We start from the raw sequence: 24,236 nt of genomic DNA on the forward strand, positions 1-24,236 counted from the left end.
TTTTCCCTTGAGTCCTTCGAAGTGGAAGCCTAGCCTGCAGGTAGGGAAGGGCCAGTCCCCAATCAAGGTTGCTCTCCCTTAGAGGCACAGCCCTGGACTCCTCCTCACGTTTTTGGGGCCCCGCCTCTGTTTCCGCTACAATTACGCGGGCTCCCACAATCCGCTAGGCGGGGAGTACTGCGTATGCGCCGTTCACGAACACTCTCCATCTTCCCAATAACAGGACTCCATTTCCCAGGAGGTCGTGCAGGGTCAAGTGGGTGTAGAGCCCGTAGCATTGTGGGAATGGTCCTTGAGTACTCTCGGCGCGCGTGCGCAATTTCCTTTTGGCCCAGGAATTTCGGGGATCGCGGATGGGCAAGGGGCGCGTGCCCGGCGGTATGCGCGCGCCCGGATGCACGAGCACACGCTCTCTCGGGTCTGGAGGTAAGTCTGGTTTGGATGTCTGTTTTGGGGCGCCTTAGGTTATTTCTCGGGGTCTTTCTATCCTTCCCTTTGGGAATCTTTTTCTGTGAGAGATGTTTCTGTCACTGTCTGACCACAGTCATTGCTACTAGCCCCTGCCAGGAATTTCGCGCTTTGCTGGTCTTGTTGGACCCTGGCAAAAAGCCCATGAGGGTGCGGCGGGGAAAGGGCTTTTCTTCCCTTTTACAGATGAGGAGACTGAGGCAGGCAGCCTAAGGAAGGGACTTAGCCAGGGTCATCCCGGTAATGAGTGTCCAAAGCTGGATTTGAACTTGGGTCTGCTCGCCTGTCTCATTGGGTCGCTGTCTGTCTCATTGCAGGTCTCTTGGCTCTGTCGCTCTGACTTTGTATCCTCTCTTCTTTCTTTATCTTTTTCTCTCCTCTGTATCTCTCTACTCTGCCTCTGTCTCTTCTTTTTCCCACTCTCCTCACATCTCTTTCTCTGTCCCCTTTCTTCTCTCTCTTTCTATCTCTCCTCTCTCACTCTCTCCTCGGCCTCTTTCCCTTTTTCTCTCCCCTCGCTGTCGCTCTTGCTCTGCTGGGGTTGAGGTTGGACTGGAGTGGAGCCCTTGGAGAGAGCACAGAACCCTGATCTTGTTGGTACCCACCCCCCACCCAGAACCTGGGCACTAACTGGGGGGAAGGGGACAGGCCTGACCACAGGACACACCTTTCCCCAGAGCTCCTGGCCAGTGGCTGAGGACTAAGGAGCAGAATCTGAGACCTTTGAGCTGGGGGGCAGAATATATGTCCAGTCGGGAATCCCCAAAAAGGAGGCCCAGGGGGAGGTGACCATGGATAGTGGAACAGAGGCCCAGGAGATTTCGGACAGAGGTGAGTGTGACAGGTCTGCTGGGTGGGGGGAGAGATTGGGAAGTGGGGATGGGCGGGTGAGTATGTTCCCCCCTGACTCCCTTCTTCTCCCCCAGATTCTGCCCTTCCCCAGGACAAGAGCAGAAGCCAGCTCCAAAAGGGAATGACCGCTGGGCTCCTGGTGGCCCCCAACTCCCTGGTGAGTGGTCAGCCCTTGGTGGAGTGTGGATCCTTCTGAGGTCTCCAGAGCCCCAGCCCCAAACTGTGGTGGTTGCAGCATCCTCACATCCTCCAGCTTGGGGGGTGGGGTGGGAGAGGTGCTTGGGGATCAGTCTGCGGAGCTCTGATCCTGACAGAGGAGGAAACTGAGGCCCAGGGTAGTGACCAGTTTTGCCACTATTAGAGGACAACAGAGACCATCCAGCAGTGCTAAACATCAGGGATCCATCACTGATTATCAACATCCCTTAGTGCTAGGCACACAATAGGCACTTCATATATACCTTCCAGGGTCCTGATTTTATTTTGAGGTTGAGAATCATCAGCCAAAAAGGACATTTAAGTATTCAGAGAACAAAAAAAGAGAATTGCCTGAGAAATCATAAACCACATTCTTTAGATGGACACAAGCAATTTAATTTCATAGTAACCAAATTGTTCTTTTATATTCCAAGTTTTTTCTTTTGCAGTTTTAAATGCTTCTTGATTTTGTGTGTGTATATAGTAAATGGTTTGAGTGATTACTGTTTTGTAGCCTAGTTTGAAATTTGGTGTTACTCAATCCCCTTTATTCCTATCTTTTTTCATCATTTCCTTAAAGATTCTTCATCTTGTCTTCCTACCTCAAGATGAATTTGATGATTTTGTCAGGGCTTCAGAAATTTGATATTGCACTGGATCTGCAAATATGAGCATAGCCTTTATTATTATGTTGGCATAGTCTAGCAAGGAACACCGAATATTTCTCTGCCTGTTTAAATCTTCTTTATTTCTAGGAAATGTTTAGTCATGATATTAAGTCCTTGGTGGGTCTTGTGATGCATGGATCCTCATATGCTTTATACATTTTGGAGTTAATTTTAAATGGAATAACTTTATTTTTTCTCTCCTGTTAAATTCTTTCTTTTTTTTTTTTAGTAATACAAAGAAAAGCTGGTAATTTTTGTGGGCTTATTGTATATTATTTATCCTACCAAAGCTATTGCTTTAATTAACTTTTTAGGTTTTTTTTTTTAGTTGAATCTCTGCATTTCTCTAAGTAAACCATCATATCCACAAATTCTAATAGTTTTGTCTAGGCAACCTCCTTTTTTCTTGTCTGTTATAGTTAGCTTTATATCAAATTAACATATCTGCTTTGCCCCTGACCTTACTGGAAAGGCCTCTAGTGTTTCTCCAATAGAGGCTAATGCTTGGTTTTAAACAAAAAGTTGTTTATCCTTAAACATTATAGAATTTTTAATATAAGTGATTATTGTTGTAACAAAAAAAAGTCTTAATGTCATTACATGGTTTTTATTTTTATTTTTTTATTACTAGGACTATTATGCTTATGGTTTTCTGAACCAAGCCTGCATTTATGGTCAGTAAATAATCTTTTAAAAATGTTTTTGTAGTTTCTGGTAATACACCATATTTTTCTATGTATTCATGAAAAATAGTTGTTTCTAGTTTCCTTTTTTCCTTTTCTAAGTCCCCAGATTGGCTATCAGGACCATATTTGAGTCGTTGATTTATGTACAATGCTATTTTCTATTTTTGGAATGAATTTATGCTATATCAGAGTTTATTGTTCTTCAAATTTTTTTTCCTTTGGGTTGTTTTTATGGTTTATTCATTGTCTTTTTTCTGAGAATGGATTGTTTAAATTTTCTGGTTCTTATACAATGGGAAACAAATTTCTGATGATTCTTTTTTGGTCTGAGTTATTTCTCCTCTTCATTTTTGGTTTTATAAATTTAACTTCCCTTTTTAAAATCAGGTTAAACTAATGTTCATTTTTCTCTTAGTCTTTTAAATTTCTTGGTTTAAATTTATTATTTCTTTGATTTTTATAATTTCTTTTTTTTAGCTTACTTGGTGGATTTGAGTTGTTGCTTTTTTGAATATTTTTGATTGCATGTCTATTTTGATACACTCTTATTCCTCTTGCTTAGAGATGCCCACTTTTCTATATGGACTGTTCTGGCTGAATTCTCAAAGTCTTGGTTGTGTTTTCTTTGACAGGATTATGTATTGTTTCCATGATTTGTTTTCTGACTCATTCATTCTTAGAGATGATGTTATTTAGTCTCCAATTTCTCTTATTAGAATTTCTGTTGTGTGTGTGATCATTAATTTCTCCAGTCTTCTACATTTACTGACGAGGTCTTTTTCTGCTAAGGGACACACCCAGTTTGGGGAGAGATGGGTACTATGTAATGTGGAGAAATATGGCCGTCAAGGCATCTGTCAACAATAAGCTGCGGTGTGCCAGGCAGTATGTTAAGTGAACACTGGAGATACCAAGAAAAGTGAAAGTATGTCCCCACCCTGAAAAAGCCATTCACAGGGGGAAGACAGCATGCAGACAACTCATTACCTTTTAAAGAGAGAGACAATGTAAATAAAATTTTGATTGGTATTTCAGTAAAGCTGCTTTTCTTTGTAGTCCTCTGGATTTTATGTGTTTAAAGACATGATCCTGCCATCCATGGGCTCCATGAAACTAAAGAAGGTAAAGTTTCAGACATGTGTTGGAGCCAGTTTGTATTGGCTCAGGAGAGCTTGTTAAATTGCCAGAAGGGGTATCAACTCCTTCAGAAATCAGCTAACACTACAAATCAAGGATTGGTTAATTATTTTGATGGTTGTTGAGGCCCAACATAGGTGATGGATAAAATGTAAATAGTTAGGATATCAAACTTAAAAATGTATCCTGGTACCAGAGAGCTGATTGTTAAACATTTATCACTACATCCCTGGGTAACAAGCCCTGATGTAAATAGAAGATGTTGAGCCAATGGTCAACATTGGCTCATTGGTGGGAGAGAAAAGAAAGGGGAAGGAATTCAGTGGGAAAGAGACCCAGGGAAACCCTCCTGCCGAAGGTGGGATTCAAAATGACTTTTGAAAACAATCATTTATCTTCAACCCCACATTAATACATACTCTGTTTGTGTACACATATTCAATTAAGAGCATTTATTTTTCTCTCCTTATCTTGGACAAAAGAAAATCAAACTCTTGGTCAGGAGAATATCCCCACCAGCTGCTGGCCTCCTCCTGCTTCCTAGGCAGTCCTCTGCCTGGTGATAATTGTTGTGTGGACAGATTATCACCCACCACTCCTTCCTTCTCCAGGCACTGGGTTCCCAGCAGTCTTCCCAAGATTCCTGCTTTCACATTGCTTAGGACCTGGTGGCATCACAAGATTCCTTTACATGTTTGTATAATGACTCACTCAGCCATTTTACTTTTGGGGACCCCTTTGCTTCTAGTTCCTTGCCACCTTGAAAAAGAACCACTATCATTCTTCCCAGAAAGCCTTTCTGTATTTCTGGGTTAAAGATCCATATAGTCCAGGGTCATGACATTGGGGTTCCTGGTCCCAGTGACTTCTCAAAGGGTTACTAAAAATAGCCCCTCCAGCATTCATTACCCATTTTGGTCATCTGCCAATTGAATTGACAGTAAGTAGCCCCTCAAAGTTGCTTTAATTTGCATTTCTCTAATTATTAGTGACTTGTAGCATTTTTTATATGGTTGTTGGTAGCTTTTTTTCTTCCTTTGAAAACTATTCCTATACTTTGATCATTTATTGTTTGGGGAATTTGAGGAAACCAGGAGTCAGAAATGGGAAGGGAAGGCTGCATTATAAGTATGAGGAACAGCCAATGCAAAAACCCAGAATTAGGAGTTGAGGAATAGCAAGTTTGGTAGTGAAGCTAGACCATAGAGGGCATGGTGGGAGTGTGGCCCCAAATGAAGAAAACTGGGAAGGTGAGAAAGAGAATATTTTATATTTTATCCTGTAAATAACAATGAGCCATTGGAGTTATTGAGAAAGGGGTTTGGCATGGGCAGATTCACAGATTAGGGAAATCACTTTGAAGGCTAAGTAGAGGTCAGATTTCCTGTGGAGAGATTCAAGGAAAGGGTACCACCCAAAACACTCTTACAAACATCTAGGCATAAGATGATGAGAGTTTGTACCAAGGGGGCAGTGGTGTGAATGGAGAGCAAGAGTCTGGTACTGAAGATGGCGTGAATTTTTAAGGTATGTGAACCTTAAAAATTCTCAGACCCTACTTCATAAGGTTGGGTTAAGACCATTCCCCATTTGGGCAGTGAAGGTACTTAGATCAGGAATGTGAGAACTCTACTTAGATCAGGAATGTGAGAACTCTACTTCACCATACTTAAGCATGCCTTAGGGGAAGATAAAGTTGTAAACTCTTTGCTGAACAATGAAAAGTACTTAAACCCATACTTATAGTAAGATAAAAAGTTCTTAAGCTATGCCTATTTTTGGATATAATACAAAAGGGTGCTAAGTACCTATAAAGGTCAGGCAAAGGAGCAAAGAGGTGAGAACTTACTCAGAGATTCTAGTCTACTCAGGTGTGAATTACTCAAAAGATTAGTCTTCTTAGGTGTGAGCTAAGAATGGTCTGTCCTTTGAAAAACATCTACTGTGATTGGTAGATGTGAGAACTTAGGGGAGGTGACAGGAGAAAATTCCCTTTATAAGGAGATGAGAATCTGAGAGCGAAAAAAGAGAACAGTCTCTTGAGACAGTCTCTTGAAGACAGTCTGAGGGAGGCTGACTCTGGCTGGAACTCCCTCTGAGGAGACCGTTCCTCTGAATCCTTGCTTGGACAAATCTTGAGGTGAGTGATTAAGGACTGATTGATCTTTCTCTTAAGGCTTAGGCCTGGGTTGGCCAGGGCTGCCCTGGGCCGGCCTATCCTTTTCTCATTATTTCCTTTTTTCTCTCTCTCTCTCTTAATTCTTCATTTGTATTAATTAAAATCTCTATAAAACCCAGCTGACTTGGGTTTATTGAATAATTGGGAATTTTTCCCTGGTGACCACCTTATATATTGATTTAAAAACAAGACACTGTAGTGAAAACATATTTTCTGCGGTCACAATTTATATCTTTCACTATTTTAATCACTACAGTTTATGACATCAACTATTTTAACTCCTACAGGTAGGAATAACAAAATGGCAATGAAATAAATATGTGAGGTAAGTACACAAAGAATCAAAGATGACACCAGATTTTCTATCCACAGTAGCTGTGAGGCTGGAAGCATATACAATAGAAATAGGAAAGGGTAGAGGAGAGTTTGGGGGAAAGAGAATGAGTTTTCTGTGAACACATTGAGTTTCTGCCCACAGGCAATTTGACATGTTCAAAAGGTAGTTGGTGAAAGGTAAAAAGGGAGGGGCTGGAGTTAGGGGGATGATTAGGGCTTAATATCTAGATCTGGGGAGTCATCCTCATGGAGATGAGATTTTCAGAGAAGAGGACCCCGGACAGAGCTTTGGCAGAGAATTGGGAGACAAATCCATGATTAGGGGGTGTGACCAGCATGAAGGAGAGAATGGAGGGAGCATCAAAACCTATAGAGGAGAGAACATCTTGGAGTAGAGGGTGACTTGAGTCTCAAAGGTTTCAGGAAGGTCAAGGAGAATCCATTTTGAGAAGAGACCATTAGACTTGACAGTGAAGAGCTTGTTGGTAACTTTGGAGAGAGAGCAGTTCTTATATGTTGGCATTAGAAACCACCTTGTAAAGGGGCCTTTGAAAAGAGAAAGAGAAGATGTGCCTGTTGTGGATGGCCTTCTCCCTGATTAATTGAGCATGTGGTTCACTAAAAATCTCATCTTTTTAAGGACTACTGATCTCAAAGTAGGTCTGCCCCAATCTTATCTGCTGAGGTTGAATTTTTTTGTGTGTAAGACTTTATATCTATTCCTTTTGAATTTTGTCTGATCAGTCCAATACTCTATAACCTGCCAAGATTCTTTCAGATTCTGAAAGAACCGGCATCCTTCCCAACTTTATGTTATCTGTAGATTTGATGAGCATACCATATATGTCCAAATCATTGATAAACAATGTTCATCAGTACAAGGCCAAACAGAGATCCTTGGGGCACTCCATTGGAGATCCCCAGCCATTTGCCCAGGTCTGAATCCATCTGGTTATCTTGTCTGATTCCTATTTCTCTGTCTTCTTCGTAAGAATCGTGTGATATCTTAGCCAATGCTCTCCCAAAATCTTGAAAACCCTAAATTCTTCACCTGTTAGTTCTACCCTCTGTTCAGAAAAGGCCATGGGATTTTTCTGACATTGGTCTCTTTGGTTTCAGTGTTCCCCAACCATTTCCAGTACTCTGGTCCAGAGTTTTCCTAAGAATCAAATTCAAGCTCACTGGCCTGTCATTGGAAGAGTTGGCAGACTCTCTCTCCCACCCCACCCCTCTTTTTTGTAACATCAGGACAACATTGGCCCTTCTGCAGTCTGATGGTCTCTCTTTTATTGTCCTTGATCTTTTACATATCCCTGATGGGGGCTCAGCCGTCTCTCAGAACTTTCTCCCCACCTGATAGACCACTACTTTTCACTCTCTTCTATAGATCTCTCTGTCATCCATGGACAGTGAATGTTCCCCAAGGCTCCATCCTGAGCTTCCTTCTTCAGTCTTCTGAGTGGCTCCCATGGGGTTCACCCTTCATTTCTTTCCTGAGCTACAGTTTTGAATCACCAGTTGCACTCTGGACATTTCAAATTGGGCGTCTCCTAGATTTATTGCACTTCAAATATCCAAAAACAGGCCTTGTTATCTTTCTCTCCAAATCCTAGCCTCTTCCAAACATTCCTGTTCTACCATCCTCCCAGGCTTAGAATTTTGGTACCACAACTAAGTTGGTTTGATTCCTTGAAGTGACCCAGGAGAATACCTAGAACACCTCGGCCATAGGGATTAAAAAGCACTAATTAAACACTTATTCACTACCAACCCCTGAGTTATGTGTAAAAGGAACAAATGCACAAAGGAGGGAAGTGGTCCCTGACCTCAGGATTGTCACATTCTACTGAGGGACTTGAAGCACCAAGTTTTCTAGTGGTACGAGAGAGCCACCAAAACTTTTCTTTGAGCCCAGTGTTTTGAGTCCTGGCAATGCTTTATAACTATAGATTTGGTAGCTATGTAGAATTGCCTTGCAAATGTGAAGAGTGACATAACCTTGTAGATCTTCAAGTGTGACTTTTATGGCTCCTACGAGAGATAGGGGAGTCACCTACATAGAGATAACAATTGACCCAAGGACCCTAATAGCAAGGCCTGGGCAAGTCACTTAATCCCCATTGCCTAGCCCTTATTGCTTTTGTGCTTTTTTTAGTATTGATTCTAACATGCAAAGTAAGAGTTAAAAAAAGGAGTTTCTAGCCCAGAAAGCAAGGGAAGAAAGGGCTGGTGGGATGGTGGATCAAGTGAGAGCTTTTAAGGTCTTAGAAGATAAGGGTTGTTTTTAGGCAAAAGGTATACAGCTTTTAGACAGAGAGGTCCGTCTGCTGAAGAAGATGGGAAGGGATGGGGTCAAATGAACATGAAGAGGGGTCTTCCTTGGCAGGGAGAAGGGCTAAGAGGGATGAAGGAAGAGATGGTAGCAGGAGTGATGAGGTCAGCATTCTCAGAACCCTCTGAGAATGGCCTCCATTTCTTTGAAGACAAGGTCCTCAGCTGAGGGAGTGGGAAGATGAGGTGTGGTGGAGGCTTGAGGAGAAATCAAAAGGCTTGGAAAACCTGCTGTGGTGAGTGGGATGTGTTAGTTAGAGAAGGTAAAAGGATTATCTTGTCTCCCAGGGTACTCTATTGAGATTCAAGTCATTTGTAGCAGGCCCAGTCAGCACAATTTCAGTATCATGGGAAGAGGAGCAGAGAGTGGGGAGGATTTGTCATGGTCTGATCAACTCTAGAACAAAGGCCTAAGGAAAGTAGGATGGATGGATGGATGGATGGATGGAGAAAAAATCCCTGTCCTCAAGAAGCTTGCATTCTAGTGGAGGAGGACACGACATAAAAGGTTGCTAGAAAGCAGGGAGGAGGAAGGTGGGAAATGGTATAGAGACTGCAGGAAGTGATGAGGGCTCCGTCACAGAGACAAAGGCTGAGACCTGAGGAGAGAGACAGAGAACTCAACTGAAACAGGATAAATCTCACAGAGATGGAGACCCCCACCACAACCTTACTGGTACCTGTGCACATCTCCATTGTTCTTTGTCAGTTAAAGTGTCCAATGTGTCTTTTTTCAATTGAGGAGGCCTGCTTGGAGGAGCTGGGAGGGGTTGGGGTGGAAGCCAAGTTTGTTAGGAGGGGGAAGTTATCTAAGAGTTGAGTGGACTTCAAGTGGCAAGTTGAGATCAGGAAGGGAGGAGAGTAAAGCTAGTACAGGCAAAACCAAAGTATTCCAAAGAAGACAGTTTTAGATTAGAGACTGCTACATTTATCTTTTTGGAAATTGTTTTTAGAGAGTGTCTGCTGGGATTTAGCACTGCATGCCCTACCATCCCATTTGGTATAGTTCTCTTCCTTAAGGGTTATTAAGAAACTGTCCCTGTGATTTGATTGGCTTGGGGTCAAAGGTTCAAGTAGCATTGGAGCTTCTGGGAGGCCTGAGATGGTATCAGTGTGACTCTGGTCAGGCTAAGTCTTGGCTAATGTCTGAAGGCAGCTGGCTGGCTTTGCCACACTGCCCTGCTGATGTCATTCATCATTGTGCAACCTTTGGGCTACGGCCAAGGAAATATCCTTTTGTTAACTGGTGAAAGACCTAGTAGTGTCTCATTTTGCCATAATTTTAGACCTAAATTATCAGAGACTAACGCAAGCCAGGTGCACCCTAGCACAGAGCGGGCTTGCTAAGGTCTGTTTCTGTATCCAAGTTGGAACCTTTATCACAGTTTGAGTCACTTCAGGGTCACTTGGGGACCAAGTGGTGATTCTTTTGACCTAATGTGCCAGTCTACAAAACCCCAGGGACTGTCAGTATTGGATCTATGGAACCTGACCTGTTCTAAATAAAAATTAATCTGGAGGCATATTACCAGGTTTATAATCATTTATTAGTAAAGAGAGAGAAATAGAGGAAGAGAAGTAGGTCTCAGCCTTTCTAACTATAGGGATAGACCTCATTCTCCATTTAGCCAGCTCAGGCTGAGGCTTGCCAAAGATAAGGAAATGCTCAGAAAGGTCAGCCCAGAGACAGGTACAGAAGCCAAAGGAGAAGACTCTGCTTCTCACTCTCTCTTTTCAAACCTCACTTTCCTTGGCCAATGGCTTTCCAACGTCATGTCTGCACTTCCATGGCAACACAGTACCAGACCATCAGACCTCATGTCAGGCCCTTAGATTGTCAGACACAATATATCTGACTCTGTGACTCCTGTGTCCCACTACCGGAATACATCACACACACACACACACCCCTCCCTCTCCTGCACTGCTTCCCCTTTGCTTTGCCTAGCCTGTGGGTGAGCAGGTGTATTGGTGTTTCAGGCAACCCTGACGTTCCAAGATGTGGCTGTGGCCTTCAGCCAGGAGGAGTGGAGATGCCTGGATCCAGTTCAGAAGAGCCTGTACCGGGAGGTGATGCTGGAGAATTATCGGCACCTGGTCTTTCTGGGTAAGGAGCCCAGCTTCCTGCTGGCACCCCTCCCAGCATCTCCATGTCCTTGTAGTCAGCTGTGGCCCCTCCACTTATGGGTTTTGCTGAGTCTTGGCCTGGCCTTTGGCCTAATCATTTCTGTTCCTGAGACAGTGTCTATGTCCCTGTTGCTAGGTAGAGCTCTGCAACTCGAAGTGAGCATCATCCCTAGGCTGCTCCTGCCTGAATTCTGTCACCCAAGTAGAGTCCCAGAGGCCCTCTGACCAGTCATTTTTAAGATCCTGCAGTTTAAGCCCACAGTGCCTATGTAGCACCAGAATGGGTCCCTGGGATCCGAGGACAAAGAGTCCAGCAGAGGCCTCACTTCCTTCCACCCCTAGGGCACTGCTAGAAAGCCATTCTCTACCTGAAGGGGAGGCAGCTGGAATGGACTCGAGAGGGTGCTCCCCTTTCTCTCCCTATGGGCAGGGCTTCCAGTTTCCAAACCAGAACTGATTTCTCAGCTGGAGTGTGGGGAAGGCCCGTGGATGCTGCTGGAGGAAGAGCTGAGAAGCCGCTGTCCAGGTGAGAGACAGACATGAGGTCTGTCAGCAGAGGCCCTTCTATCTATTATCTTGACTTCTGTAGCAGCTTCCAAGCGAGCAGCTTTGTGGCTGTGGGATTTCTAATCTGAACTCTCCCCAGGGCTGGAGATGACAGATAATCCTCTTGTTCTCCCTGGGATAAAGAGCTTCCTTTGCTAACACCCTTAGCCTTTGCCTTTTTAAATCCTTTTCCTTGTGGTTTAAAGTATACACATGAGTCCTCTATTCTTAAAATAAACTTTTTAAAAAGTTTGTTCCCAACCAATCATTGAGTTTAAATCATGAGGCCTTTCTTCATCTTACAAGCCCCTTGAGTATAAAGAGAGAGAAATAGATAGAGGGAGAGAAGTAGGTTTCAGCCTTTGTACTTTAGGGATAGATCCTGATTCTCCATTTAGCCAATTTAGGCCGAGGCTTACCAGAGACAAATACAGAAGCCAAGGGAGTGATTCTGCTTCCTGCTCTCTCTTTTCAGACCCTTTTGTTTCTCCTCCTTTCCTTATTTGTGTAATTTGTGTAATTGGGTAAGTTGTATAATTTTGTAGTCTCCTTCCTATCTGCTGATTTCTTCCATGCTCCCTCAAGCTTGCTTAGATCCGCCTTGCCGCCCTGAACTTTCCCTTGGCCATTCCTTCTGGGTATCTGAGCTCTCCCTAGAAGGCCCGAATTCTAAACCCCTTTACCTTGGACCAGGTGCCCTTTCTCTTTTACTTCAGACAGACTTTCTACTTTGCACAGCCCCTCCCAGATTAAGCTGACCTTAACCATCATCAGTCAGTCCACTGCTTTCTTCCTATCTGGTTTGCTCTTCATCCCACTTTACAGACATCTCCTTGCTGGGCCCACTTCTCTAGGATTCATTTCCTGACTCATTCTTCTTTTCTCCAACTCTTGCTTTTAAATGAAAGGATTTCCACATACATGTTGGTACCCTCCCATGCCCTCTTTCTGATCCCATGATCTGCCTACAAGAAGACTCATGGCCATGATCTCCTCATCATACCTGTCTCAGGTCTCCTTCATCCAGAATTTTGAAATTTTCAGAGCTTTGGGAAAGCCTGCTTGTCAGTCAGTAAATATATATCAAACACTTCCTTGGTGTCAGAATAGAGCTCCTGCCCTCAGTTAGGGGAGACATGTGGACATCTACAAGTAAAGGCTGAATGTATACAAGTAAATAAATATATATTTATTTATACATAAATAAATAAATTAAAAAAAAAAACAAGTGACCCTTGAATTGCATCTTCAAGGAAATGATAGATATTATGAATTGAAAATGAGGGTTTCTGGGACCCAAGCAGAGAGGTCGGAGCTGGAAGATCCCTTAGATATCCCAATAGTTGTTCAGAGAGAGGGGAAAAGTGTTATGATAGTCTTGGTAAGAGAAGGTGTGGAAAGAATTCTACAAGGAGTGAGTCAGAGAAGAATATAAAGACTGCACATGATGGATCTGTAGCAAACATATTCAATTGCTTTCTCCAGGAGAAGTAGAGGAGGGTTTTTCTATACTTTACAATGTGGAAAGATGAAGATAGAATGATAGTTTAGGGCCCAGTTGTTGTAGTTCAGTTGTTATTTCAGTTGGAGCCTACTTTTTGTGACCCCATTTTTTTGGAATTTTCTTGGCAAAGATATTGGAGTGATTTGCCATTTCTTCAGCTCATTTTACAGAAGAGGAAACTGAGGCAAACAGGGTTAAGTGATGTACCCAGAGTCACACAGCTAAGAAGTATCTGAAGTATTTGAACTTGGGAAGAGGAGTCTTTCTGACTTGAGGCCTGGTTCTCTGTCTACTTTGCCACCTAGTTATAAAGGGTTCTAAGTACCAAGCTGGAGTTTATATTTTATTGGAAAGGCAGTTGGGAACCTTTGAGGTTTGAATAGGGAAGAAAATATCTGGCAGCCGGGCTAGGCTGGTGTAGACAGAGACTTGTAGCAGGGAAGTGTGGTGTTTGTTATGGGAGAGAGAATTTAGACTTCATTTAGGGCAAGTTTCAGACACCACTAAACACACCATTTGGAATGTTCAACCCAAAATGGATAATATGGGACCAAAACCTCAGGCCAAAGACCAGGACCAGAGATACTGATCCTGGAGGGAGTCAAACCCATAGGAGCCAGTGCCATGACCAGGCCATGCAATCATCCTCTCTCCTCTAGTGTTCTGCTCCTACTCTGGCCTCCCTCTCTTCAGTAGGCTTGACTGCCTAAGCTGTCAGTTCAGCCCTATACTGTCTTCTGTCCTATAATCCCTTCTTCTACTGCTCAGGCTTTACTGCTCAGGCTCTGTCCTTGTGCCCTGCATTGCTTGCCTCCTCTACTTCTCCTGGAGAAAGCCATTGAATATGTTTGCTACAGATCCATCATGTGCAGTCTTTTTATTCTTCTCTGACCCACTCCTTGTAGAATTCTTTCCACACTTTCTCTTACCAAGCCTATCATAACACTTTTTCCCTCTCTCTGAGCAACTATTGGGATATCTAGACAAGAAGTGTTCTTTAGCAAATTAGCTTTTCCTGGGTGTATAAACCTGAGTGCTTTTGGATCTCATTTTGGGGACTCTCATGTCAACAAATCTATTAAATAAACACTTACAAGGTGCTCAATGCCATCAGCACAGTGTTCTGTGCCAATCCCAGCATCTAAACGACCTTTGCATTGGTAAGGAATCCTTCTTCCATTGGTCCTCTCTGCTGGATGCTCACTAAGATGGTGGCAAAAGCATTTGGCAAGCCCCCAGCTCCCTACATTGTGACTAACTTGACATGAACAATTCAAGGGTTGATGAACAGAATTATTTGTTATATCTTTCACAGGATGTTGGGCCATTTTGGCATTTTGCTCTATCAAATCAGATGTTTTATAGTCACTAAGCACAATAGGATGTCATATTCCTTCTTATAGTCAGTTTTGTGATGGCAAACATATGAGTATTGCAGTAGAATTTTGGCTACCAGAGTCTGCCTGCCCCTGCTTCTTTCTGAGGAATGGCCCTCTGTGCATGTTTGGGAGGGATGGGGAAGCCACATGTGAAGGTTGTTGGTGGCATGCTTCTTAGCAATGATGTCCAGCTTTCTCCCTCTCTTTTTTATCTTTCCCATAATTCATCTTTCTCTGCCATCCTAGTTCAGTAACACCCAGTGTGGATCTCTTCTGGGTATTCTTGGGCACTGCCAGCTGTTCTTTGCACACTTGTCTTCTTCACTATTTCCACTTCCTTAAGCAGCCCTCTGGTAACGATGATGTTCTCAGGACAAATGTCCTTGATGGTGAAGAGAGTAACTTTACTTAGCTCAGACTTTCAATAAGTTTTCTCCCCATATCTTCTCACTGATTCTTGCTGTTTTATGAGGTGATTGTTATCCTGTGATTCCTCCATCTTTCTCCATGAGGGTCTTAAAAGTTCCTGTTTTAAACTATTATTACCTTGGACTGCCATATCTCTCACTCTGGTAGGGTGTCAGCCCTTTGCTTGCTTTGGCACTTTTTAGGCTCACGGGATCTCCTTCTTATGCTTTATCTTGGTTCATCTTTTCTGGGAATGTCATTAGTCTTTGTTGGTGTTCATTTCTCCAACTATTTCTCATTTTGGGGTGCCAGAAGCTTTTAAAAATAGGTCAGATTAAAGTGGTTTAATCACTCATCATATCTTTTTCTCACTTTTATTCTTCTAGTTTTGTATCATTTGTGACTTTTGCTCTAAGAAGGTGGTACATACATGGCTTTGGAATGACTTTCAGGATGAATAATGAGTTGTTTCCTGTCTGCTAAATGTAATGTGTCATTTTCATGCTTGCATGTTCAGGGGCCTCCAGTTTTTTTTCCTCACAGAAAGTAGTTGTGCTGTTCAGATCTGAGACTTCTTTGTGGGACTTGTAGGCCATTAGCTTCTTGTGTTTCTCTAAAGAAGATTTTCCAACATTTTTTTTGCTGCCTTCCCTATGCCCACCTTTGCATGGAAATGACCAAGTAGCTAGTATATATTTATATTGCTTTAACTTGGAGTGACTCCTTGAGTTCTTCCTAGAATTCTCTTCCTCCTTTTAATTTACAACTGACATTTGCATAGAAAATGGAAATTATTTTCTTGGTAATCTTTTTTGCAGATATCATGAGCACTGTAATATGAAGTGACCGAATGTGCTTTAATAAAATTAGGACTCTGGTCCTTAGATTTCAATAAAGTTTATAGAATTACTTGGATTGGTAAAAGAAGAGAGAGAGATAGTTTACTTTCTTTAGTGCTCCATTTAGCTTGCTATTCTGAGACCGTCATTAAGGCCCCCTAGCCAAGCAACACAGGAAAGTCCAGCCAGCAACAAACACAGAAGAGAAGAGAGAAATCCACTCTTGCCTCAATTGATCAAACCTTTTCTCTACCTACTAATTCTTACACATCATATCTCAGTAGCCAGCTGTGGCTTTCTATTTTGCCTGGGCCACCCAGGACATTCCCTCTACCCCTGTCTGGTGATTGATCTCTTGACTATTGCTGTCATTCAATCCTTGTGACTCAATTCACTCAATTATTTCCCTCACACAGTCCTCACTTCTGGGTCAAGTTCAGGCTCATGCCAGGTACACATAGGAAGGGTAAATTTCCTTCGCATAAATGTCTTTTTATTGCCTTTGAATTTACAACAGAACTAACTCTTCAAACTCCCTTTATATAATAGTTCTTAATTTGGGGACCAGGAGCTTGTTAATTTTTTTAAGATTTCAATAACTATATTCATCACAATTCAATTCTTTTGTAAATTATGTATTTTTACATGCATAAAAACATGATTCTGAGAAGGGGCCTAGAGACACCCCTCAGACTACCAAAAAAGATTAAGAACCTCTGTTCTTTTGTTCTTTTTGAACCTGTGAGCCATCTTTCCATTTATCTGCAACTTCTTTTTGTCCTCTGGTTTCTTTTATAGCAATCAGGACTGGTATGATTTACTTTCTGTGGTATGTTTACTTATTGATCATTGAACAAAGATCTCAGATTTAGAATATGACTAGCTAAATTGTTGTTTGTAGATTGTCTTACAGTGTTATTCTTATACCCTCCATGCCCCTTCCTTCTGCCACTGTTGATGCAGGGGAGGAAAGGGACCCCAGAAGACTGAGAGATCTTTTGTGCTTTATCTCCAAATGGACAGTCTGCTGGTGACTAGCCCTCAGTCCCCAACTAGGCTGTTCCTAAATAAACAGACTTGATCTGTTGCCAGGGCTATACCCAAAACCTCCTGAGCATGATGAATCAGACAGAGCTTGCCCTTTGCTCATCTCAGCTGGGTGATGTCTTGTTGTAATGAGACTTTATGGACCCTTGACTCTGTGTACTTTTTTAAACCCCTCCCTCTCTGTCATTGTGTCTTTATTTTCTGTAAACCAAAGCATATAATATGAGCAGACATACAACATTACCTCTTTCAGAGAGTAGCAGAGAAATTGGTTCAGAAATTTGAGAGTAGGCAAAGCATCTAATAGAAGAAAGATATAAGGCAGTTCCATTCCTCCCAAAATTTGCCTCCAAAACAGAGGCAGAATCTCCTTTTCCTTCTGCTAGCAGTTAGAACATCCCTTCTATCTCTCCTCCCTCCCCACTGCCCAATCCCTGCTCCAACATGCTATAAGAGATAATAACTTGGAATTCTCCATGTTGACTAGAAAAATACAAGATTAAGAAAGGCCCCAGGGATTCAATACATTTCATGAACCTTTAAAATCTATGAGACAGTGAGTTTTTTCAACATATTCCTTTCTCGTAGCACTGGAAACAAGGCATTTACATTCTTTCTTTTTCTTTCAGACCAGAATAATAGTCCAGATACCAAGACGACAATTTTAAAGCAGGTCATTTTTGTTGAAAAATCATCCCAGGGAAGACTCTCAAGAGATCATCCCAAGGACTTTAAGTTCAGAAAAATTGGCGGCTATGGCCAGAGATTTAACAGGCATCCGAGCAAGCAGAAGAGAAACTTAAGGCAAAGAAAGAAAATTTCTAGTAAGTCAAGAGAGCGTGAATGTATATTTAGCAAAAATTTCTTTCAAAGACCAGTCCTTGAAATACAAAGAAATGTTCCTTCAGAAAAGAGTCTCCATAAATATGATACACCCAGAAATAGTTTTAAATTGTCTTCAGACCTAAATAGTTATAATGGAATCTCCTCAGGAAAGAAACCTCATATGACTAACACTTGCAACAAGGCCTTTAGTTACCATTCAGACCTTATCCGATATCACAGGGTAACCACCAGAGATAAACCCTATGCATTTGATGAATTTGGCAAAGCCATCCAGCAGAGGCGACACCTTACTCGACATCACAGAATTCGACCTGGAGATAAACCATATACATGTACAGAGTGTGGGAAAACCTTCAGTCGGATTCCCTACCTTATGTTACATCAGAGAATTCATACTGGAGAGAAGCCCTATAAATGCAATGTATGTGAAAAAGCCTTTTGCCAAAGAGGACATCTCACTGAACATCAGAGAATTCATACTGGAGAGAAGCCCTATAAATGTAATGTTTGTGAAAAAGCATTCACTCAGAGTGGACATCTTACTGAACATCAAAAAATTCATAATGGAGAGAAGCCCTATAAATGTAGTGAATGTGGAAAAACCTTTAGCAATAAGTCATCCCTTATTCTACATCGTCGATTTCATACTGGAGAGAAACCGTATAAATGTTATGAATGTGGAAAAGGCTTCACCAATAGCTCAGTCCTGATTGTACACCAGAGAATTCACACTGGAACCAAACCGTATAAATGTCATTACTGTGGAAAGGCCTTCCTTCAGTATATAGGGCTTGTGGTACATCAGAGAATTCATACTGGAGAGAAACCTTACAAATGCCATGTATGTGAAAAAGCCTTCAGCCAGAGTGGACATCTTAGTGAACATCAGAAAAGTCACAATGGAGAAAAACCCTATGAATGTAATGAGTGTGGGAGAGCCTTTAGTAATACCTCATCCCTTATTCTGCATCACAGAATTCATACTGGAGAAAAACCCTATAAATGTAATGACTGTGGCAAAGCCTTTAGCAACAGCTCAGTTCTTACTGTACATCAAAGAATTCACACAGGATCAAAACCTTATAAATGTCTTGAATGTGGAAAGGCCTTCCTCCAGTGTATAGGTCTTATTGTACATCGGAGAACTCATACTGGAGAAAAGCCTTATAAGTGTAACGTATGTAAAAAAGCATTTAGTCAGAGGGGACACCTTACTCAACATCTAAAAATTCATAATGGAGAGAAGCCTTACAAATGTAGTGAATGTGGAAAAGCTTTCACCCAGAGGGGACACCTTACTGAACATCGGAGAACTCATAGTGGGGAGAAACCATATACATGTAATGAATGTGGTAAAGCTTTTAGCAATCACTCACACCTCACTCTCCATCACAGAATTCATACTGGAGAGAAGCCCTATAAATGTAGTGAGTGTGGAAAGGCTTTCAGTCAAAGGGGTCACCTCACTGAACACCAAAGAATTCATACTGGGGAGAAGCCTTACAAATGTAATGAATGTAGCAAAGCTTTCAGCAGTCGTTCACGACTTACACTACATCATAGAATTCATACTACAGATAAACCCCGTAAACACCATGAACGTCGAAAAACTCATGTTGTGGACCTTCCTCAGTGTCAGAGGATTAAAATGGGGGGGAAATGTTATAAATGTACTGAATGTAGTAAAGCTTTCCAAAGCAGCTCTTCCCTAACTCTTCATCAAAGGATTCATAGTGGAGAAAAGCCTTATGAATGTAGCGAATGTGGAAAAGCTTTTAGCCGGAGAATATACCTTACTAAACACCAGAGACTTCATAATGGGGTAAACACTTATAAATGCAGTTCATGTGAGAGTAAAAGTACTCCGTGTACATGTCTTATTCAACATGAGACAATTCATCCTAGAGAGACACCTTCCACTTCTGGCGATTATTCAGAAACTTTCAGCAGTAAGGCATCTCTTACTTTACATCACAAAAGTCATAGCAGAAAGAAATCCTATGAATGTTATGAATGTAGGAAGCCTTTCAGCAGTCATGCAGGCCTTATTGTACATCTCAGAATCCATACTGGAGAGAAACCATACAAATGTAACACATGTGAAAAAGCCTTCAGCCAGAGAGGACATCTTACTGAACATCAAAAAATTCATAATGGAGAGAAACCTTATAAATGTAGTGAATGTGGAAAAGCTTTTAGCCGGAGAATGTACCTTACTCAGCATCACAGAATTCATACTGGAGTTAAACCTTATAAGTGTAACATATGTGATAAGGCTTTCACCCAGTCTTCAGGCCTCACTCAACATCAGATAATTCATTCTAGAGAGAAACTTTACAAATGTAGTGAATGTGAAAAAGCCTTCAGTAACAGCTCATCACTTAATTTGCATCAGCAAATGCATGTAGAAGAGAAACCCTATAAATGTAATGAGTGTGGAAAATCTTTTAGTGATCAGCCATCTCTTAATCTACATTGGAGAACTCATACTGAAGAAAAGCCCTATATATGTATTGAATGTGGAAAAATCTTTAGCAACAGTTCATCCCTGGATCTACATCAGAAAATTCATAATGCAGACAAACCATATAAATGTAACGAATGTGGAAAAGCCTTTAGTCAGCAGGGAGGTCTTGCTCAGCATCAAAAAATTCATAATGGAGAGAAACCGTATAAGTGTAATGAATGTGGAAAAGCTTTCATTTATAGTATGCAACTTACTCGACACATGAGAACTCATACTGGGGAGAAACCCTATAAATGTAGTGAATGTTCAAAAGCTTTCAGTGAAAGCTCATCCCTTATTGTACATCAGAGAATTCATTCTGGAGAAAAGCCATATAGATGTAATGGATGTGGGAAAGTCTTCAGTGCACAGGGAAGCCTTACAAATCATCAGAGAATTCATACTGGAGAGAAACCTTATAACTGCAGTGAATGTGGAAAATCTTTCAGCTCCAGCTCATCCCTTGCGAGACATAAAAGAACTCATACTGGGGAGAAGCCCCATAGATGTCTTGAATGTGGAAAAGCCTTCACTCACAGGTCATCCTTTACTGTACATCAGAGAATTCATACTGGAGAGAAACCCTACAAATGTAGTGAGTGTGGAAAGGCTTTCAATGAGGGAAGAGGGCTTCTTCAACATCAGAGAATTCATACTGAAAAGAAACTCTAGAAGTTTAGTGCTTATGGAATAGATAACCCTCTTCTAATGAGGAAACTATTTAGCATCAGAAAAGTCATGCTCAACAGAAATATAAATAATATGCATGTGGAAAGGCCTTGCAGTTTAGTCCAGACATCAGAGGCTTCACAAAAGAGACAAACTCCTGGTATTAGTGCCAGGAAAGCTTAAGATTAATTACTTATATATTTGGGAATCAGGATAATAGTTTTTCATTTGGGAATTGAGAGAGAGAGAAAGAAAAAAGATTTTCCCTCTACAGCACACCTTAGGGCATTCCACTTGTATAAGTAAGTAAGAGGTCCACAGGTGTAAGACCTAGCAGCTCTTTGGCTCTGAGCTTTCTAGGACAGAAAAAAAAAAGAATGTTAAAGCATTTTAGGGAGGGAACAGAGGAAATAGAAAAAAAATGCAGATAACCAGAATTTCTACTGAGATGTATTTATAAGCAGCAACATAGATTGTGAGCAGGCACTTCACATAGTTTTCATTGATGTACATCTGACAATCCCTGTGAAACCTGATAGATCACTTATTGTTGAGGTTTTAAAGAAGATTGGAGGTGTATGTGAATGTGGATCTTATATTTTCAGAATATGTAAAAGGAAGGTATTTGGAAGTTGTTCCAGAAGCCAAGAAGATGGCTCACTCAAGGGGAACTTCATGGAAATGTGGGATCTGGCAGATATTTAACAGTGATTGTGGGAAGAAAAAAACAGAAACAATCATTCTGCATTCTCCATCTCAAAGTTTTTGGTGTCCTTATGCTACCCACAGCCCCCCCAGAGAATCTCCCCACATACCTTTAATTTACATCTTGATCTCCCCATCTCATTTCTTTACAAAATCTTAAACTTCCTTGGCATAGTTAATTTGCATTTCTAATTAAGGTAGCTGTGAGACTGAGACACCCCTCAAATCTCTAGGCATTGAGTGGATTGGGTTGAAGGAATCTGTCATTGGTGATGTCCTCCAATTTCAGGTTTTCAAGGGAGATCTTTTAAAAGTTAAAGGTCTCAAATCATAGAAACATCTACATAGAAGGCCAGCCAAAGACTGAGCAACAGTGAAGTAGGATAGTGTGCATTCCTCAGTGTCCTGCCTAGGACACTGCCTATGACAGCCAGAAAGAGGAGAATTGTTAGGAGTGTGACAAACAAAAGAGCTGGGCAAAGGGCAGTTTAGAAAGGTAGTGTCTGATTTTCATTAGTTTTATGAATGTTTTTTGTTTTCCCCTTTCAGTTATTTCCAAACCCCAATTGAACCCTTCTTATAACAGAAAAACATGAAGCTAATGTTAGAGCAAACAGTATGTTTTATATATATATATATATATATATATATAAACATAACATTCCGTGCGTCTAGTTCCCTAGATTCCTACTGAAAGGGGAGAGATTGGTTTGGATTTTTTCAGAGTTGATCCTTTTAGGACTTAAAAAAAATTTATATTACTATTGCCACTTTTATTCTCCTGATTCTATTTTCTTTACCCTCAGCCCACTCATAACATTATTCTCATGTTTCTGAATTCCATATATTTTTGGTTTCTTAGGGCACAATACTACTCGCTTGCATCAATATACCACAGTGTGTTTAGCTCTTCCCCAACCACGCACCCCCTCTTGTTTTCTTTCTTTTGCTACCACAAAGTGTTGCTCTGAATATGTTTGCATCTATGGGACCTTCTGCCTGGGACCTCCTTAGGGCCTTTGCCCAGCATTGGGTTGCTAGATCAAAGGGTGTGTACCACCTTTAGTAACTTTGCTTGGAGAATTCCAAATTGTCTTCCAGAAAATTAGACCAATTTATAGCACTACCAATATACACTGGCTTCCTTTTTTCCCCCCCAGATCCTGGCATATGCCTAATTGTAAATAGAACACAAATAGAAGTTTACAAGGGAAATACTGCAAATATTATCATCCCCATTTTGCAGGTAAGGAAACGGACTCCTTCAGAGAGGTGGAGGGATCTATTCAGGCCAGAGAAAGGACTGGGACTTGATCCCAGGTCTGGCATAAGGCCTGTTCAGATATAGCTGCAGGCACAGAATACTTGTATGGACTACCATAAAATGGATGTCACCTCTGCAGGTCCACCTGGGTGGTAGTTTGAAGAAGGATCCAGCTGCCCAATTCTCACCTATCTTCTGCAGATTTATAGTATGTATGCCTCAGCACAAGTAGGTGGTACAATGGATAGAGGCCATCCCTGGAGACAGAAAGACCCAAATTCAAATCCATTCTCAAACTCTTAGGAGCTATATAATCCCAAACAAGTTACTTAATTTCCACCTGCCTGTTTGCTCAACTATAATAGATAACAGCACCTTCCTCCTAGGGTTGTTGTGAGGATCAAATGAGAGGACATTTGTAAAGTGCTAGACACAGTGCCTGGCACAGAGTAAGGGGCTATGGGAATACTTATTCCCTTTCTTTCTCCTCTGCCTTCCAATGGAGAGAGATAGTACGTGGGGTGGTCAATATCTGGAGATACTTTGTCCTAGACCCATAGAAATCCTCAAATATTTGAAGCTAGCCCCTTGGCCTGCAGAGCAGAGGAAAGATGATGGCAAAGAATTATATAAAGAACCACAGAGGCCATCTGGTCCAAGCCTTCCTTTTACAGACAAGAACATTTAAAGCTAAAAGTCAAGTCACATGGCTTAAACAGTAGAGCCTCTGACTCCAAGGTGGACCTCTTTCCATGATACCTATCTGAATACAACACTGAGAAGTAGGCAGAGTAGCTGAAGGGGCTCAGAAACTATTTCCTAGGGATGTGGGAAGATAGCACCCATTGACAGAAAAGGCGTGGATTCATTCTCTACTTATGGCAAGGAAAAATGGGATTTATGCATCTTGCAGATCCATACAGAAAGGACCTGTTCTCATGTGTATTAACCACAGTTTGGTCATACCTGTATCACACTGAGCTACCCTAGGTACCTCCCTTCCCTGGCATTCAAGTGGAATTGTTAACATACTGCCTCAATTGTACTTTTCTCTTGTTGCCTCCACCCCTAGACATCTCAATCTCCATTGTGTAAGTTAAAATGTGCTGTAATAAATGACCTTTTGCTTTAAGGATGTACTAGATTGCCTTATTATTCTAGGGAACTTGTGAGTTTCCAAATGGGATCATCTTCCTTGCTTTCCTGAGAAAAGATACTTCCATATAGAATGATCTGGAATTCTCAGGGAATGTGGAGAAGGAGCAGGAGCACCAGAAAGATGCCCTCCCTACCCAGTTCGCTTGAGACCTAAGGGTGATTGAGAATGTCATCCCCAAACCAAGTCAGCTCACTTTGCTTACTTCAACAACGGAGTAAATAAAGGTGCCCCCCCCTCCCCAATCTCACCCTCAGTGGATGATTCTGAGTTCTAGGGAGGGTATGCAGACTTCCACAGTATTCAGCTCCTCAGCAGCAAGGCAGCAGCGGCTTTCACTCTCCAGATGGATCCAGCCGCATCCGCAAGTGGTAGTGACTGGCAG

At 41.7% G+C, this 24,236-nt stretch overlaps 1 protein-coding gene across 5 annotated transcripts; it reads left to right on the forward strand.

The window, feature by feature from the left end:
• Nucleotides 1-218: 218 nt before the first annotated feature.
• Nucleotides 219-23,827, forward strand: LOC100020204 (zinc finger protein 665-like). Of its 5 annotated transcripts, XM_056797677.1 has the most exons (7): nucleotides 1,245-1,299; nucleotides 1,395-1,477; nucleotides 2,818-2,860; nucleotides 3,662-6,513; nucleotides 10,836-10,962; nucleotides 11,413-11,508; nucleotides 17,335-23,827. In XM_056797677.1, exons 5-7 carry the CDS (start codon nucleotides 10,929-10,931, stop codon nucleotides 20,727-20,729), a joined length of 3,525 nt encoding a protein of 1,174 aa, XP_056653655.1. In that variant the 5' UTR covers nucleotides 1,245-1,299; nucleotides 1,395-1,477; nucleotides 2,818-2,860; nucleotides 3,662-6,513; nucleotides 10,836-10,928; the 3' UTR covers nucleotides 20,730-23,827. The 5 variants fall into 5 exon arrangements, with proteins under 5 accessions (XP_016281087.1, XP_056653657.1, XP_056653654.1 ...); XM_056797676.1 differs by lacking the exons at nucleotides 2,818-2,860; nucleotides 3,662-6,513 and adding an exon at nucleotides 222-426 and having other exon boundaries at nucleotides 1,146-1,299; XM_056797678.1 differs by lacking the exon at nucleotides 2,818-2,860 and having other exon boundaries at nucleotides 1,281-1,299.
• The last annotated feature ends 409 nt before the right edge of the window (nucleotides 23,828-24,236 follow it).

The sequence above is a fragment of the Monodelphis domestica genome, chromosome 5, assembly GCF_027887165.1.
Source record: "Monodelphis domestica isolate mMonDom1 chromosome 5, mMonDom1.pri, whole genome shotgun sequence".
Lineage (NCBI taxonomy): Eukaryota > Metazoa > Chordata > Mammalia > Didelphimorphia > Didelphidae > Monodelphis > Monodelphis domestica.